Source organism: Heptranchias perlo, chromosome 6 (genome assembly GCF_035084215.1).
Source record: "Heptranchias perlo isolate sHepPer1 chromosome 6, sHepPer1.hap1, whole genome shotgun sequence".
In the NCBI taxonomy this organism is placed as follows: Eukaryota; Metazoa; Chordata; class Chondrichthyes; order Hexanchiformes; family Hexanchidae; genus Heptranchias; species Heptranchias perlo.
In genome coordinates, this window is record NC_090330.1 from 26,143,714 (window position 1) to 26,163,713 (window position 20,000).

A 20,000-nucleotide genomic window follows, 5' to 3' on the forward strand; every position below is an offset into this window, starting at 1 on the left:
AAAGCAAAAAGATAGTACCAGACTTCTTTTTTCCACTATAATCATGTTCTTAATCCCCTCTCCGCTGTATCTCCATCCTCACATTCAACAAGTTTGAAGAGCTGATGGACGACTTCATCACTAAGATTGGGACCATCCCTTCAGCTGTCTCTGCAGCAGCTCCCCGCTTCCTCCTGCCCACCAAGCCAAACCTTTCCTCAGGTACTGTCCCCATACCTCTCAAAACCACCGTTATCACCCCACCCCTCAAAAAGTCCATTTGTCCTTGAAAACTACCACCTCATCGTGAAGCACTCTCCAAAGTCTTTGAACGTACTGTCGCCTTCTAAATCTGTGTCCATCCATCCCGCAACTCGATGTCTGAATCTCTTTAATCCAGTTTCCGTCCCCACCACAGCACTGAAATGGCCTACCCAAAGTTACAAATGACATCTTATGACTGTGACGTAGTGCACTATCGCTTCTCATCCTCCTCAACCTCTTTGACATGGTCCACCACACTATCCTCTGCCAATGCATTTCCTCTGTTGTCCAGCTCAGTGAGACTGTCCTCGCTTGGTTCCATTCTTAATTATTCGATCGTAGCCAGAGCATCGCCTTCATTGGCTTCTCTTCCCATCCCTGCAACTCTGGATTTGCCCAAGAATCTATCCTTGGAACCCTCCTCAACCTTATCTACATGCTGCTTGACGACATCGTCCAAAGACAGGGGATCATGTTCCACATATATGTTGATGACACCCAGATCCACCTCTCCATCACCTCTTTCGACCTCTTGACCCCTCCACTGCCTCGTGTTGTCACACTGCTCATCCAATGCTTTGGTTAAACTGCAATTTCCTTTAGTTAAACATTGGGAAAACCAAAGCTATTGTCTTCAGCCCCGCCACAAACCCTGGTAACCCTCCACGCCCATTGTCTCAAGTTGAATCAGATTGTTCACAACCTTGACGTCCTAATTAACCCCAATCACACTCCATATCCTCTCCATCACAAAGACCTACTTCTATCTCAATAACATTGCCCACCTCCGCCCCTGCCGCAGCCCACCTCCTGCTGAAACCCACTGAAATTTATAGCTTTTTTGCCTCCAGCCTCGACTACTCCAATTATCTCTTGGCCACTTCCCACCTTCCATAAACTTCAGCTCATCCAAAACTCAACTGCCTCTATCCTATTCTGCACCAAGTCTTGCTCACCCAACATCCCTGTGCTTGCTGACCTACAACGGGACCTGGTGCCCCAATGGTTCGAATTTAAAATTCTCATCCTCGTGTTTAAATCCCTTCATGGCCTTGACCCTCCCTATCTCTGTAAACTCCTTCAGCCCTATAACTCGCCAAGAACTCTGTTTCTCTGACTCTGCCCTCTTGTGTATCCCCCACTCCCTTCGCCCCATCATAGCCAACAGTGCCTTCAGCCGTCTAGGCTCTGGAATTCCCTCCCTAAGGCGCTCTACTTTTTTCTCCTTAAAACCCAGCTCTCTGACCAAGCTTTTAGTCATCTTTCATAGTATCATAGTAGGTACAACACAGGAGGAGGCCATTCGGCCCATTGTGCCTGTGCCGGCTCTTTGAAAGAGCCATCCAATTAGTCTCATTCCCCATGGCCCTATAAATGTTTCCCCTTCAAGTATTTATCTAATTCCCTTTTGAAAGTTACCACTGAGTCTGCTTCCACCACCCTTTCAGGCAGTGCATTCCAAATCATTGCAACTCGCTGCTTAAAAAAAAGTTCTTCATGTTGCCTCTGGCTCTTTTGCCGATCACCTTAAATCTGTGTCCTCTGGTTACCGACCCTTCTGCCATTGGAAACAGTTTCTTCTTATTTACTCTATGAAATCTCCCCTTAACCTTCTCTGTTCCAAGGAGAACAACCCCAACTTCTCCAGACTCTCCACATAATTGAAGTCCCTCATCCCTGGTACCATTCTAGTGAATCTCTTCTGCACCCTCTCTAAGGCCTTGACATCCTTCCTAATTGAAGTCCCTCATCCCTGGTACCATTCTAGTGAATCTCTTCTGCACCCTCTCTAAGGCCACACTACCACTGGCCCTTTAATCTCATGGGCTTTAATTTTATTAACAAGTCTATTATGTGGTACTTTATTAAATGCCTTTTGAAAGTCCATATACACATCAACTGCACTACCGTCAACAACCCTCTCCGTTACTTCATCAAAGAACTCAATCAAATTAGGCAAACACAATTTTCCTTTAACAAATCCATACTGACTTTCATTTATCAGCCTATACTTTTCCAAGTGCCAATTAATTTTGTCCCGGATTATTGTCTCTAAAAGTTTCCCCACATTAGGCTGACTGGCCTGTAATTGCGGAGTTTATCCCTCTCCCCTTTTTGTTTTGAACAGGGATGTAACATTTGCAATCCTCCAGTCCTCCGGCACCATTCCCATATCTAAGGAGAATTGGAAGATTGTGGCCAGAGCCTCCGCAATTTCCACCCTCACTTCCCTCAGTAACCTGGGATGCATCCCATCTAGACCAGGTAACTTTTCTACTTTGAGTACTGCCAATATTTTAAGTACCTCCTCTTCATCTATTTTTATCCTATCCAATATCGCTACTACCTCCTCCTTTACTGCTACATTGGCAGCATCCTCTTCTCTGGTGAGGACGGATGTGAAGTATTCATTTACTACCTCAGCCATGCCCTCTGCCTCCACAAGATGATCTTTTGTTTATCCCTAATCGGTCCCATGCTTCCTTTGACTACCATTTTACTATTTATATGTTTATAAAAGACTTTTGGGTTCCCATTTATGTTAGCCGCTATCTCCTAATAACTCGTTTGACTCAGCATCCATTTTTGTCTGATTACGCCTCTGTGAAGTGCCTTGGGACATTATTCTACGTTAAAGGTGCTATATAAATGCAAGCTGTTGTTATTATTCCTGCATGGCATAACTAAATTAAGTTCAGAATATAGATATGTTACTTCCATTGTTATCTCTTCAATTGTGTTGCAAAATCTGTACTGTTTTTTTGCTGCTCTTTGATTAAGAGTTTTCACATCTCACATTTATTATTTCTTAAGAAATAAAAGACTTCAATATTAAAACAAATGTGTCAAGCATTCATTAATACTTGTTTTGCTTACCTGATCAAACTGTGGATCTTCTCCCCTTTGTAAGGATTTTGTCAATGACTTTTCCTGTAATAGAAAATGTTACAAGGCTCGTCAGGGTCGTCAAACATTACAAGGGAAAAAGATTAGTAAAGACAAATGTAGGTCCCGAACATCAGTAGCAGGGAAAATGCTAGAGTCTATTATAAAGGATGTGATAACAGGACACTTAGAAAATATCAACGGGATTAGACAAAGTCAACACAGATTTGTGAAAGGGAAATCATGTTTGACAAACCTACTGGAGTTTTTTGAGGATGTAACTGATAGAATAGATAAGGGAGAACCAGTGGATGTGGTTTATTTAGATTTTCAGAAGGCCTTTGATAAAGTCCCACATCAGAGGTTGGTGTGCAAAATTAAAGCACATGGGATTGGGGGTAATATACTGGCATGGATTGAAAATTGGTTAACAGGCAGGAAACAGAGAGCAGGAATAAATGGGTCTTTTTCGGGGTGGCAGGCAGTGACTAGTGGAATAATGCAGGGATCAGTGCTTGGGCCCCAACTATTCACAATATATATCAATGATTTGGATGAGGGAACCAAATGTAATATTTCCAAGTTTGCTGACAACACAAAACTAGGTGGGATTGTGAGTTATGAGGAGGATGCAAAGAGGCTTTAAGGCGATTTAGACAAGTTGAGTGAGTGGGCAAATACATGGCAGATGCAGTATAATGTGGATAAATGTGAAGTTATCCACTTCGGAAGGAAAAACTGAAAGGCAGAGTATTATTTAAATGGTGATAGATTGGGGAATGTTGGTGTACAAAGGGGCCAGGGTGTCCTTGTACACCAGTCACTGAAAGCAAACATGCAGGTGCAGCAAGCAGTTAGGAAGGCAAATGGTATGTTGGCCTTCATTGCAAGAGGATTTGAGTTCAGGAGCAAGGATGTCTTACTGCAGTTATACAGGGCCTTGGTGAGACCACACCTGGAGTATTGTGTGCAGTTTTGGTCTCCTTACCTAAGAAAGGATATACTTGCCATAGAGGGAGTGCAGCGAAGGTTCACCAGACTGATCCCTGGGATGGCAGGACTGTTGTACGAGGAGAGATTAGGTTGACCAGGCCTATATTCACTCGAGTTTAGAAGAATGATACGGGATCTCATTGAAACATATAAAATTCTGACAGGGCTAGACAGACTGGATGCAGGGAGGATGTTTCCCCTGGCTGGGGGGGTCCAGAACCAGGGCTCACAGTCTCAGGATACGGGGTAGGACGTTTAGGACTGAGATGAGGAGAAATTTCTTCACTCAGAGGGTGGTGAACCTGTGGAATTCTCTAACACATAAGGCTGTGGAGGCCAAGTCACTGAATATATTTAAGAAGGAGCTAGATAGATTTCTAGACACAAAAGGCATCAAGGGGTACGAGGAGAGAGCGGGAATACGGTATTGAGATAGAGGATCAGCCATGATCATATTGGATGGTGGCGCAGGCTCAAAGGGCCGAATGCTCTACTCCTGCTCCTATTTTCTATGTTTCTAGGTCACAAATGCACCGTAAATCATTATTGGGATAACGCTGAAAGATAACACTCTTCCTGTGTGCCTCTGCTCATTTGCAACAAAATGCTACATTCAAAACTGTTTTGGAATTTTCTGAACATTTGCCAACAAGGTGTTTAAATGAGGGGTGATGAATATGCTGATGTTAAAATAACAGTGATGCTGTTGTAATGTGTTACAGTATGCAGCAAAATTAACTGCTACTGTTATACTATCATTGCGGGTGTTGTACTACCACTTGGCCAGGCTGCGTGTGTTGCTCTGTGTCCACCTATCAGTGGCCATACACCTACCTACATAGGCAGACATAGGCCTGTTGATTCGGCTGGCGATTAGTACACGCAGAGGCTCCTATTCCCAAAGGAAGCCGGGCAGCAGAACTGATAGCATCACAAAGATGTGTCAATGTATTACTAACTGTAATATTGTATTGTTCTTCAGAAGCACATTGTGGCCTGGATTTTACTTTATTTAACCACCCTATTTCAGGCAGTCTTGGGGTAATACAACATTGGGATAGGGAGGCTTACTGTCAAATCCCTGCACCTAAATCGGCCCTACAGAATTTCCTGCCTCACCACATCAGAGGTTGGTGTGCAAAATTATAGCACATGGGATTGGGGGTAATATACTGATCCACCCGCCCTTAGACCTTCCTGCTACATTTAAATTATGGGGCTGAGGGTGGACCTTGGGCAACCAAACAATTTTCCTGCCTTTCTGCTGTAGTACCACTGACCCACAGCAAGACCAGTACTAGGATGGTGATACACAGAATTTTACTGCACAGAAGACCATTTGGTATTCAGTGTCTGCGCTGGCTCTTTGCTAGAGCAATCCAAAATTAATGCCACTAGGCTGCTCAATCCCCATAGCCCTGCATCTTCCTCTGCTTCAAACGTTTGTCCACTTTTCCTTTAAATTATGAAATAGTCCCGGTCTCAACTATTCCCTGTGGCAAAGTATTACATACTCCAACAACTCTGTGTAAGGAAATTTCTCCCAACGTCTCTCCTCACTCTCGGAGACAATTTAAAATTGATGACCCCTAGTTACTGACTCCCCAACCAGAGGAAATAATCTTTCTCAGTTTACCTGGAACAGGTTTGAGGGACAGAGGCCTACTCCTGTTCCAATGTTCCATAGGCAGTACAGGTCGCACCCCCCACCAAAGTCAATGACAATAAAAAAATCAGGAGGGATGTAAAACAGGCTGCCGATTAGCTATCACCTGTTTTACACTGTCGCGCAAAGTCAAAATTACCCCCAATAACTCTACACTGGCCCTTTAAAAAAATGTACCTTGCCTGAGCAGTGGGAAACTATAGATGTGAGTATGAACAGCACTATTTTCCACATGCAAACTTAATGGGATTGTAGCATCGATTTATGACTGCAGTCAACAAAGTTTTTTATATCTAGTGATCCTGTAGTTATGTCTCTTCCCTAGCAGTTTAGGTCAGGCACTAATACCTTTAAACCTGGTAGTTTGGGCAGTTTCCTGTATTTTTCTTAGTCTAAGTGGTTGTGTTCTGCATCCCTGGCAATCTAATGGCATGCATCCATGTTTCTGGCAGAGTTGAGTGTGGGTGGAGGAGTGTCTGGGGACAGATTGATGAGAATCTATTCACAGCCCAGTGGACAAAAATGTGTTCCTTCGTGGTCTAATGAGGCTTACGCACAATAGCTAAAATTCACGGGTTCTGAAACCAACCAGAAAAATCCAGTTTCCCTAGCCATTCTCCATAGTTTCCTTGTTTACAGGAATTGCCACATACTAATCTAATGGATATCAATGTTTGGAAATACTTGTACTTTGGAAATATCTACTACTGTTTTAATCAGTACTATATTTTTTCAAAAACCTATATTGAGGTACTTTGTTTGATAAGATTTTAAAAACTCTGTAGGAACAAATATGCAGAAATGAAGAGTAACCATAAATTCACATCTTTGAGCACACGGAAACAGGTACAGGATTAATGTTCTGACGTACACAAAACATGATCCTTTGACAGTACACACAAATATCAACGATTACATCCTTTTGACGTAACATCCAAATGTTTCCAAAACAATTTATAGTAACACAGCTGTCTTCTTATTGCAACTGCAAATTTTAATTTGCAAAACATTAACTTGTGCAAAAGGTTTGAATTAAAAACCACTACAGCGAAAGATTTCCCCTGTAACCTTTTTATAGTGAAATCGCAAATGCATATATAAAGACCAGAGGAAATCTTCCATCTAAATATCACTGTACTAATGATAATATTTTGAAGATTCTTAGAACAACTTGACAATCAAGCAGTTAATACTTCATTCTGTGCAATTGTAATTGCTACTTTTAATCAAATATATTGACTGATCCTCAAATCCATCAACCTTGCGTGCCTGTCTTTTGGCAGTCTACAGGAACAGGTGATACTGGTTTTTCCTCATAAATGTTCCTGTCAAATGATCCATGGAATAAAGTTGGGCGAGTTGCCAATTCAGTTCCATTTAAAGTCACTGAAGTTACATGCAAGTGATACTTAGTAAAGACTGGTATTTAACACCCAAATTCATTCTTGTATGAAATCTAAGACTTTTCACTCGTTGATATTAATGGACAGAAAATCAAAGGCAATGTTCTTCAGATTTTCCAATAAGCCACCAACCATGTGCGAAGCCCATCACGGATGCAGGGCCTTAGAAATTTCCACTCTGGGGGGTGAAATTGATCTTCGGTGTTAGCGCAAAACAGGTGATAAGTGAATTGGCAGCCCTTATTACAACCTGCCCAATTTTTCTTTCCCACAATGGGATGCCAATTCGCTATCGCCCGTTTTGCACCATAGCCAAAGACCAATTTCACCCCCTTGATGTTTAAAGCAGTGGTAAGAGCAAAGTACATTCTAAAACCAAATTCTGCTTCCATTCTTGCATTCAGCCTGTTTCTAAAGCCCCATTAATGTGACCTTGAATGTTGAAAGCAAAGGATCAATTTTAACCCTGCCCGTCTGGTGGGAAATTCGTGGGTGGGGGAGACTAAGATGGCAGGGGTGCGTTGTGCCACATTCCTAATGTATTCCCACCCCCACCATCTTAACTCACCTCAGAACAGGGATGGGAAGGCCGCCCACCCAAAGCAGGCAGGTACCTACCTTACATTCAAAAGTTGAGGCCTGATGATTTCATCGTCGCCGCAGCACCATTTTAACTAAAATATTTGGGGGGGTCGGTATGGGTCAAACTGCCAGCAGGACTGGTGGCAGCCAGCAGAGAAGCCAGAAGAACCCAAGTATTTAAATTTACCTTTTTTGTAGATTTCCTGTGGGCCAGTGGGAACAGGAGTGCTCCCCCAGGCCCCATAAAGGAGTTATTAGGCCTCTCCAGATCCAGCCTCATTTCTTCCTCTCAATGCCACCATTGCCTGTGTAAAACCCTTCCCACAGCACTAACCTCATGCCAAGGACCATTTATTTTGGTCCCAGGCATCCTCAGGCTTCAGTCTCAATTTCTGCTCTTGTCCTTTGGCCCTGGCATCATTCCTGCCAGTTTCAGGTGGAAGACAATGCTGCACTATTGAAATGAGGCCCAGTAGTTAAAATGGCCCTGACCTCAGACAGTAGTCTCTGCAGGGGTTTCCCTCCTGCCCCGATCGTGCCCAGAGATAACGTCAGCCCTTGAGATTTGCTATGGTCCACTTAGAAAAAACATAGCATGAAGCTAACTGAACATTAGTTAAAATAAACACCTACACTTCAAACACCTCCAAAAAACTGAGTATTTTATGGAGAAAACAAAATGGCCTAAAAATTGGATCATGCCCAAATTGGTCCACCAACCTCATTAGGATAGTACTAGTGAGCTGTAAGCACCATTCACAGCCCCCAAGGCAACTCGCTGGTCACAAGAGGGGTAGCAAGATCGGTCAGCTCAGACGCGGGCCGAGAGCCTCAGGAGAGCAGGCAGGGGTGAGAGTGGCGATCGGCAACAGCTCGTGGGTTTAATGTGGAGCCGGGACTTACCTTTCGGCTGGTAGTCCCCAGCGGTTGCTTTAAGGACCGTTGGTATGGTTACTAAGCACCTGAAGAAACTGACCGCAGCATGCACTGCGCATGCTGTGGTTAGTTGCAGACCAATTTAGCAAAATGGTATTACCCCCTCCAATTTGCATATTTAATGGACCTAACGTCTGTTTCAGGCATGCGCTCAATATGGTAGGTGGCGCACTTTCGGCATGGAATATGTGTGCACATGCTGCCCATCATATTGGACCTTTAGATGCCCATTTTACGCCTATAAAAAAGGAGCAGCACCATCGAATATCTAGGCCAATATCTGTTCAGATTATCTTGAGATTGTTGAATGATGGCAACAATCTCTCAGGCCTTTTTATATTGCACATGACCGTGGATTTTACAAACTTGTATTTCCAGCTTGGAGCTTCATGTATCAGAAGAGGGAATTTGTAAAATCTATTTTGTAAATACAATGTGGTACCAATTTATTCTGTTAGAAATAAAACTCCTGTTTTGCTTATGGTGAATGTAACACTGCTGGAGTCATTGCAAGTATAACTGCTGGGAATAATAGCATTTATTAAACATGTTCCATGTAATCATTATATAGATAAGGGCAGAAAGAAATCAGGATTGATCTACTACAAACATGGCCTCAGCTTCTAATCCAAGATGTTTTAGCTGGTTTCGAAAAACAGTTTTTCTTGACTCAGGTAGGGCTTAGTTCAGAACTGAATGTTCAACAGTAATAAACACTCTTGACAATCTCTTTGTTTTCTTTTCTAACCATCAACAAAGAAAATAGAATCACAGGTGCTGCTAATTATAGGTAGTACTGCTCACAGGTGTTGTCCCTAACAGTTCATAGTAGAAAACTGCATTTGTTAATAAATTTGAATCAATGCCAGACTTGTCTGAAATAAAGCTTTGATAATTTAATCTCTAGTTACTTTCAAAGTCTTTTGGAAAACACAAAGAGGGGACACAGCCTTCCACACATTAATTTCTGTTGACTAACAAATTGAATGCTGGGAATTTCTGCAAACTAGGCATGCTCAGAGTGTACAGATTGCATGTTGGGAAATTCTGCAAACTGCACAAGCTGATAATCCAAAGAAGTGGCTAAAAGCTCTCTCCAACTGTTGTGAAGTAAAAATATTGTCAGCTATTGAACAAAATCTAAGCCTTCAAGTAAAAACACTTTAACAGGGATATTAAAAGACAATTCAGTGAGTAAAGTTAAATATATGTAATTTCCTTTTTTAAAAATTTGTTTAAAACCTTGTTTTAGTAATTAGAAATTTCAGTTAGCGAGAGAAAAAAGGATTTCCCCCCCCCCCCCCCCCAAGAAGCTTTTTGAGCAATTCAATTGATTCATTAACAACCTGTAATGATGAAGGAAATGTTTACATATTTTGGGAGGGTTTTGCCACTATAAAAATTTATAAAAAGTGATCTTCAATGTTAAATGTTGACATAAAAATTGTGACTCAAAATCATGATACAGAGAGTAAGCTTTATGGATAGGTCAAGGGAGTGAAACCCAAAGGACCAAAAGCAGTGAAAAAAAATATTCTTCACTGCTCTTGGTCCTTGGGCTTCACTCCCACTACGTCTCGCCCCTCTGCTAGTATACTAGATCTGCTGGTGCACACGGCCAACACCGGTGCCACTATGCACCTCCAAATATTGCCTTAAACCTCCCACCTCTGCCCTCTCCACCCATCCTCTAATAACAAGTGCATGGAGCTCACAGACTTCTTTGCCACAAAGATTCAGACCATCCATTCAGCTGTATTTGCTGCTTCCCCTCTTCCCATTTTCCATCAAGCCAAACCTCCCCTACAGTTCTCCCTGCTCTAGGCCTGAACCTGCATCTTTCTCTAGTTTCTCTCGTATTTCCCCTCTTGCCCTCTCCAAGCTAACCTTGTCCATGAGACCCACCTTTTGTTCCTTTGACCACATTTCCAATAACTAAAAAATTGTTGCACCAGAATTTCTAGGCCAACATCTCTAACTTTTAATCCACTGTTACTCAATTAAAATTTAATATGAATTTAACTAGGGCATATCAATTATGCAGAGTTGCTAACTCTGACATGAGATACAACTGTGGTCCTATGAAACAATCTAACACAATCTAATTAGCAACATTCATTGATGGATGAAGTATAACTTCTTTGTTACAATATTTATTGTTGCAGTATACTTGCGGTACATCACACCAAAAGGCTAATTTTCCCAGTGGCAGGCTTTGTCCAGCTAGTGCGAACCCTGCGATCACAAGCAGACAACCCTTTTTGCCTGTTTCCCCGCCCGATTTGCACTCAACAAGATCTTCTGATGGAACAAAATGTGCTGGAGTTTCACGAAAGGGCTGAAATGTATAGGAATGTATTCAAATTACCCAAAGAAAGGCTATCTCAAGTTTCTTGTTGGAATACTGTGTACAATGATCTAGCCCATATAAAGTAGATGATCCTGGGAAGGCATATTCTGGCTAGGCATATTCTGGCTTTTGAAAACTGAGATCTTAAAGGTGTGTTGAAGCTGGCAAAACAGGTAAATAGGGAAATGAAGAGTTATTTTAACTAGGAAAGAAGGCAGCAAAGGAAAATAAAACCAGCAGAAAGAGAAAGTAGAGGAGGTAGAAATAGATGAGGTTAATATATGAATAAAAAATAATTTAGCAAAAGGATAGCAGACAGCAGGAGCAAAGTAGAAGAGGAACATCAAATTGACTAGTTATAAGCAGGAAAAAGACTTAAAGGAATGAGAACCTAGAAATTAAATTGTGCCTGAAAACGGACACACAGAGGGCGGGGCATACACTGCACGCGCCTGTTAGCGTTGTCCCAGGCAGCAAGTAATATTTGTACTGTATGCTCATTATCATGAGTCAGGAATGCAGCCAACACTAAACATTTGCTGCACACCTGTTTGGGGGTGGGAAATCAGGCCTCTCTGGTGCTACTTAAAGGCAGCCAGCATCTCTTAAAAGGGAAGGTGCGCTCTGGTTGCAGACACCAGGGAAACATGTAAAAAGAGAAATGGCTGCCAGACCTGCAGATCGTGCACCCAGGTTTACCGATGCCACTTTGGAGGCCCTGGTCCAGCTAATGGACAGGACGAGGGCGATCCTCTTCCTCCCAGGGGACAGAAAGCCCTCCAGGCAACAACTCCGCTGCCAGTGGGAAGACATTGCAGGGCAGGTCAATGCCAGGAGCTTAGCTGCCAGGACCTGCCTGCAATGCCGAAAGAAGTTCACTGACCTCACCAGAGTTGTCAAGGTAACAATACTGCTCTCTTATCCTCTGCTCACACCTCCACCTTCGCTACACTCCCTTCCCTGCACTCTTCTACAATCAGTGCACTACACTTCACAACACCTCCTTCTCCTCAGAGTCAGACACTCACCACTTTTGCAACCCTTACTTCCCTACAGCTCACATCTGACACAATGCATACCAGCTATTCCACCATAACAGGCAGATTCTCTAAACACCTCAAGACTCTCACTAACAACTCCCTTCTTTCTTGCAGGAGAAGGACCCCCACAACTTCAGGCAGCACGCTGCCTGTGGAGGAAGCTGAGCCCACCTGCACATCCTCATTTCCCTTGAAGAAAGCATGTTGGCCATCACAGGCAGGGGTGGAGCCATGGCCATGTCGACTGGCAATTATAATCTCACCAGTGGGTTTTCCATCCAATTCGCTGACCTGCCAGGAAACTCACCCACTTCAGAGTGCAATGTCCAGCAGATCAGCCAGAGGTGTATTTAACGCAGGAATGCACCCCTTAAATCAAGGTTGCATTCCTTTATGCAAGACTTCACTTGAGTTAGCATGAGTTGCAGGCAAGCCCCCGATTCTCTGAGGCCTTCTTGGAGGTCCTGCTGGAAAAGGTCAGGACAAGGAGGAAAGTTCTCTTCCCAGTCAGTACCAGGAGGATACACAAAAATCAAGTTCACCCGGCATGGAGACAGATTGCTGAGGTTGTCAGCTCCAGGAGCATCACCCCCAGGACTTGGATCCAGTTCAGGAAGTGCTTCAATGACTTGCAAGTCACTCTGAGTAGCAAGAGTGAGTACAGTTCTTCATTTATCCAGCTCGCTCAACACATGGCAACAATTCTTTCCCCCTACCCCTATCACTCTCAACAATTTCCTCCCTCAATCAGATCCTTTACTGCCCAGCACTATACCACTTCTCATTCTCATTACAAACACACATCACCTCTTTCTTGCTCCCTTCCCAGCACCCGCTAGCTCTATTCTTTTAAAGCTTGCTAGTCTTTGCACAATCACAATCAGGTATTGGAAGACCTACCAAGGAGTTTCACCATCATGGCTGAAAGGTAACACATCAGCTGCTCTCCCTTTTCTTTCTTGGGCACCAGCACACTCTAAAATTAAGAGCTACACAACTAATCCATCACACTACACTCTGGCTAAGGGGGTATGCTAACGTACAGTGTGTGTCACCATCTCTAACAGGTAGTACATTCATACAGTACCTTAAAATTCCTTCTCCCACTTTAACAGGGTGATATAACCAGATCTCTTATGTCAGCTGTCTGATACCACTGGGAAACAGTCCTCAATTATTAGCCATTACCTAATTCACTCAGTCTTGTTGCAGGAGGAACTTATGCACAACTTCCGTGAGAGACAGGGGACAAAAAAAGGAATAACCAACATTATGGAGCTTAACTCCTACGAGGAGCAGGCCTTGAAGATGCTGGAGAGGCACTCCTTTCCAGCTGTGGGATCTGGCAAGGTCAGTGGCACAATGCCTTGCCTTTCCCTGCTTTTCCTGCCTTGTTCCAATTATCCCCCCATCCTCTGGAATCATAGAATGGTTACAGCACAGAAGAAGGCCATTTGACCCATTGAGTCCGTGCCGGCTCTCTGAAAGAGCAATCCAGCTATTCCCACTTCCACGCCCTTTCCCCCGTAGCCCTGCAATTTTTTTCCTTTCAAGTACTTATCCAATTCCCTTTTGAAAGCTACGATTGAATCTGCCTCCACCACCCTTTCAGGCAGTGCATTCCAGATCATAACCACTCACTGTGTAAAAATGTTTTTCCTCATGTCCCCTTGGGTTCTTTTGCCAATCACCTTAAATCTATGTCGTCTGATTCTTGATCCTTCCACCAATGGGAACAGTTTCTCTCTATCTACTCTGTCTAGACCCTTCATGATTTTATCTCTATCAAATCTCCTCTCAACCTTCTCTGCTCGAAGAAGAACACCCAGCTTCTCCAGTCTATCCACACAACTGAAGTTCTTCATCCATGGAACCATTCTAATAAATCTCTTCTGCACTCTTTCTAAGGTCTTCACATCCTTCCTATAGTGCGGTGCCCAGAATTGGACACAATACTCCAGTTGCGGCCAAACCAGCATTTTATAAAGGCTCATCATAACTTCCTTGCTTTTGTACTCTATGCCTCTATTTATAAAGCCCAGGAGCCCGTATGCTTTTTTAACCGCTTTCTTAACCTGCCCTGCCACCTTCAAAGATTCGTGCACATATACTCCCAGATCTCCCTGTTTCTGCACTCCCTTTAGAATTGTACCCTTCAGCTTATATTGCCTCTCCTCGTTCTTCCTACCAAGATGTATCACTTCGCACTTCTCTGCATTAAATTTCATCTGCCACGTGTCCGCCCATTCCACCAGCCTGTCTACATCCTCTTGAAGTCTATCGCCATCCTCCTCACTGTTCACTACCTTCCAAGTTTTGTATCATCTGCAAATTTTGAAATTGTGCTCTGTACACCCAAGTCCAAGCCATTAATAGATATCAAGAAAAGCAGTGGTCCTGGTACTGACCCCTGGGGAACACCACTATATACCTTCCTCCAGTCCGAAAAACAACCAACCATTCACCACTACTCTCTGTTTCCTGTCACTTAGCCAATTTCGTATCAATGCTGCCACTGCCCCTTTTATTCCAGGGGCTTCAACTCTGATGACAAACCTATTATGAGGCACTTTATCAAATACCTATTAGAAGTCCATATACACTATATCAACCTCATTGCCCTCATCTACCCTCTCTGTTACCTCATCAAAAAACTCAATCAAGTTAGTTAAACACGATTTGCCTTTAACAAATCCATGCTGACTTTCCTTAATTAATCCACACTTGTCCTAGTGACTGTTAATTTTGTCCCGGATTATCGTTTTTAAAAGTTTCCCCACCTAAGTTAAACTGACTGGCCTGTAGGTGCTGGGTTTATCCTTACACCCTTTTTTTGAACAAGGGTGTACACTTGCAATTTTCCAGTCCTCTGGCACCATCCCCCGTATCTAAGGATGATTGGAAGATTATTGCCAGTACCTCTGCAATTTTCACCCTTAATTCCCTCAGCAACCTAGGATGTATGCCATCCAGACCGGGTGACTTATCTACTTTAAGTACAGCTAGCCTTTCTAGTACCCCCTCTATCAATTTTTAGCCCATCCAGTATCTCAACTGCCTCTTCTTTTAGTGTGACTTTGGCAGCATCTTCTTCCTTGGCAAAGACAGATGCAAAGTACACATTTCATACCGCAGCCATGCCCTCTGCCTCCATGCGTAGATCTCCTTTTTGGTCCCTAATGGGTCCCATCCCTCCTCTTACTACCCGTTTACTGTTTATATGCCTACAGAAGACGTTTGGATTCCCTTTTGTGTTAGCCGACAGTCAATTCTCACCCTCTCTCTTTGTCCCTCTTATTTCCTTTTTCACTTCCCCTCTGAACTTTCTATATTCAGCCTGGTTCTCACTTGTATTATCAACCTGACATTTGTCATATGCCCCCTTTTACTGCTTTATCTTACACTCTCTCTCTTTCGTCACCCAAAGAGCTTTGGCTTTAATTGCCCTACCTTTCCCCTTCGTGGGAATGTACCTAGACTGTACCCGAACCATCTCCTCTTTAAAGGCTGTCCATTGTTCAACTACAGTTTTGCCTGCCAATCTTTGATTCCAATTTACCTGGGCCAGATCAGTTCTCATCCCACTGAAATTGGCTCTCCTCCAATTGAATATTTTTACTCTAGAGTGCTCCTTGTCCTTTTCCACAACTAATCTAAACCTTATGATACTATGATTACTATTCCCTAAATGTTCCCCCACTGACACTTGCTCCACTTGGCCCGCCTCATTCTCCAGAACCAGATCCAGCAATACCTCCTCCCTCGTTGGAAATGTACTGGTCAAGAAAGTTCTCCTGAACACATTTCAAAAATTCCTCTGCCTCTTTGCCCTTTACACTATTACTATCCCAGTCTATATTAGGATAAATGTAAGGAATCTTACAACACCAGGTTATAGTCCAACAAATTTATTTTAAAATCACAAGCTTTCGGAGATTATCTCCTTCGTCAGATGATTGATAGATATATTAGGATAGTTGAAGTTCCCCATTATTACTACTCTATGGTTCTTGCACCTCTCTGTAATTTCCCTGCAAATTTGCTCCTCTATATCCTTGCCACTAATTGGTGACTATAGAATACACTCAGTAGTGTTAAGGCGCCTCTATTGTTTCTTAACTCTAACCAAATAGATTCTATCCTTTACCCCTTCAGGACATCCTCTCTATCCAGCACTGCAATATTCTCCTTAACCAATTCTGCAAGCCCCCCTCCTTTCTTTCCTTCCCTATCTTTCCTGAACACCTTGTATCCAGGAATATTTAGTACCCAATCCTGCCCTTTTTTGAGCCAGGTTGCCTTTATCACCACAACATCATATTCTCATGTGGCTAATTGCGCCTGCAGCTCACCAATCATGTTTACCACGCTTTGTGCATTTACACACATGCACTGTAAACCTATCTTAGACTTTCTTGTATTCTCTCTTAGTCTGATCCCACCGAATACCGTACTATTTCTTACTCTAGTGCTATCTGTCTCTCCCAATCCTTTGTGCACCTTGTTTCTCCTTTCCAATGCTGCAACCTGGTGCCCACTCCCCTGCCAAATTAAACCCTCCCCCACAGCACTAGTGAACCTCCTCGCGAGGACAATCATCCCAGTTCTGTTGAGGTGCAACCCATTCGACCTGTACAAGTACCACTTTCCCCAGAATTGGTCCCAATGCCCCAAGAATCTAAAGCCCTCCCTCCTGCACCATCTCTCCAGTCACGCATTCATCTGCTCTATCCTCCTATTTCTATACTCACTAGCACATGGCACCGGGAGTAAGCTGGAGATTCCTACCTTTGAGGTCCTGCTTATTAATCTCTTTCCTAACTCTTCCTATGTTGTTGGTACCGATATGGACCACGACCTTTGGCTGTTCACCCTCCCCCTTCAGAATGTTCTACAGCTGCTCAGTGACATCCTTGATCCTGGAACCAGGGAGGCAACATTCCATCCTGGACTCAAGTCTGCAGCCGTAGAAACGCCTCTCTGTTCCCCTAACTATTGAATCCCCGATCACTATTGCTCTCCTGATTTTTCTCCTCTCCCACCCCCCCCCCATACAGCTGAGCCACCCATGGTGCCGTGTACTTGGCTGTGGCTGCACTCCCCAGGGGAACCCTCTCCCTCACTAGCAGAATACCGGTTAGAGAGCGAAATGCACTCAAGGGACTCCTGCACTACCTGCCTGGTCCTCCTTGTCGGCATGGCGGTCACCCAGTCCCTCTCTGCCTGCGCATTCTTAAGCTGCGGGTGACCATCTCCTGAAACCTGCTATCCAGGTAACTCTCAGCCATGCGGATGCACTGCAGCGATGGCAGCTGCTGATCAAGCTCTGAAACCCAGAGCAACAGCTTCTCCAGCTGGTGACACTTCCTGCACCTATGTCCAGGACACAGGAAGCGTCCCACGTGGCACAAGATGTGCATTTAACGGGACTGAGGTGCCCTGCCATGCCTCTATTTATTTATTTGCTACTAACTAAACTTACCAGAAATAAGCTTAAGACTTGTCCCTGATCTGGAAAAAAACTCACCAGCTACTCACCAATCAGCTCCTTCCCTTGTGCCGATGTCATTTTAGGTGTTTTTTAAAAAATCTACCTCGCCGCTGCCTCTCCTCTTTGCCCCCCCGCTCTCGCCGCCGCCTCTCCTCTTTGCCCCCCGCTCTCGCCGCCGCCTCTCCTCTTTGCCCCCCGCTCTCGCCGCCGCCTCTCCTCTTTGCCCCCCGCTCTCGTCGCCGCCTCTCCTCTTTGCCCCCCGCTCTCGTCGCCGCCTCTCCTCTTTGCCCCCCGCTCTCGCCGCCGCCTCTCCTCTTTGCCCCCCGGCTCTCGCCGCCGCCTCTCCTCTTTGCCCCCCCGCTCTCGCTGCCGCCTCTCCTCTTTGCCCCCCCGCTCTCGCTGCCGCCTCTCCTCTTTGCCCCCCCGCTCTCGCCGCCGCCTCTCCTAATTGCCCCCCCGCCTCTCCTCTTTGCCCCCCCGCCTCTCCTCTTTGCCCCCCTGCTCTCGCCGCCGCCTCTCCTCTTTGCCCCCCCGCTCTCGCCGCCGCCTCTCCTCTTTGCCCCCCCGCTCTCGCCGCCGCCTCTCCTCTTTGCCCCCTGCTCTCGCCGCCGCCTCTCCTCTTTGCCCCCCCCGCTCTCGCCGCCGCCTCTCCTCTTTGCCCCCCGCTCTCGCCGCCGCCTCTCCTCTTTGCCCCCCGCTCTCGCCGCCGCCTCTCCTCTTTGCCCCCCGCTCTCGCCGCCGCCTCTCCTCTTTGCCCCCCCGCTCTCGCCGCCGCCTCTCCTCTTTGCCCCCCCGCTCTCGCCGCCGCCTCTCCTCTTTGCCCCCCGCTCTCGCCGCCGCCTCTCCTCTTTGCCCCCCGCTCTCGCCGCCGCCTCTCCTCTTTGCCCCCCCGCTCTCGCCGCCGCCTCTCCTCTTTGCCCCCTGCTCTCGCCGCCGCCTCTCCTCTTTGCCCCCCGCTCTCGCCGCCGCCTCTCCTCCGCCCACTCCTCTTCGTCCCCCGCTCTCACACTGGTCTGGGGCCTCTCACTGCCGTCGCTCCTCTTCATCCTCGCTCTCTGCTCTCGTTGCTGCTTTCGCGCTGGTCTGGGGCCGCTCCTCTTTATCTCTGCTCTTGCCACCGCTCTCACGCTAATCTTGCCTGACATGAATACTGCCCTTGATCTTGACTTGACGAACATCGTTCTTTTTAGATTAGTACCCATGAAATCTTGGTCCCTCAATTCTGAAGCCATTGGCAGCCTTCTCTTTGGCCTCCATGGGGAAGCTGCCATATGCTCACCCACTCTTCTGGCTCTTTTTGTGAATCACCCGCTGCCACATCCTTACCGATGCCATCTAATTCACCCCATGTGAAATTATCTGAGCTGATACGTGACAGTAAGAAAACAAATGACGCAGATTATGACAGAGGAACATGGAGTAGGATCTTGGTCCAGGGACTCCTGAGTGGGCTTGACCCTCACATCCTCTCCCTCACCATTTTCATCCCCCTCGGCATCGACTTCATCATAGTACATGAGGACGAGATAGAGATTCGGGGGCTGTAAAATTTCCTTGGGGTTGCAAGGGTATGGAACACTGCCAGCAACGACAAACAGCCCAAGAAAAGGCTGTGAATATTCCAGCTTGGCAGACTTAGAGCATAGGTGGTGGTGGTGAGGATGGGGGCTGAAAGCTTTTTCAGCGGTGAGGAGGGGTTTGAGGATCACAATCTTAGTCAGCAGTGGGGGAGGGGAGTTGATCACCCGCTTGGACAATTCATGACTTCCAGGCACCACGATTTTTACTTCAGAGTTTAATGGTTGTGTTTCTGTGTATTTAGTTAGGGGCTTTTACATAACATTACTTTCAGTAACATCGCCATAGAATACGATTGTTTATTTTATTCCATATTTATATTTTGCCAAAGTCAACAAAACTATCACAATAAAACTAAAAGAAAATGCTAAATATTTCTGAACAATGCACAAATTATAGTGCACAAATCAGCAATGTTCCTGTTGCTTCTAATATGTCAAAATTAATATGTAAAGTTTCAACAATCATTTTATACAACATGGCTGAGTATTAACAAATACAAATATGGAGACAATTTTCATGTAAGACATCCCAGAGAAACTGTGTGACCAGCTATTGCAGTAAGTACAGCCCGTGGGAGTAGCATGGTTGCTCCAACTCTACCTCAACCAAACTACATGCTGGCAAGTGACTGAGGTATGAAGTCAGGGTCTGGTCAGGTCCATATTTATGCCACTGCAGGGGGAGAGAATCCTTTATTAGTGGAGAGCCTAAGAGTGCTGTGGATGCAGAGGATGTCAGTGTTGTAAAACTATACATCCATCAGAACTACCAAAGGACAAACTTTGTACGAATGTCAAATAGATGAGGGAAATTGGACAGTGTGATTCAC

General features: G+C 45.1%; 1 protein-coding gene across 3 annotated transcripts in view; it reads right to left on the minus strand.

The window, feature by feature from the left end:
* The window catches only part of LOC137322840 (protein furry homolog), a 305,481-nt gene that overhangs the window by 208,301 nt on the left and 77,180 nt on the right, over positions 1–20,000 (minus strand). For all 3 annotated transcript variants that reach the window (XM_067985968.1, XM_067985965.1, XM_067985966.1), the window contains exon 3: positions 3,121–3,174. In XM_067985968.1, coding sequence (XP_067842069.1) covers positions 3,121–3,174 — 54 coding nt within the window. The remainder of the gene's footprint in view (positions 1–3,120; positions 3,175–20,000) is intronic.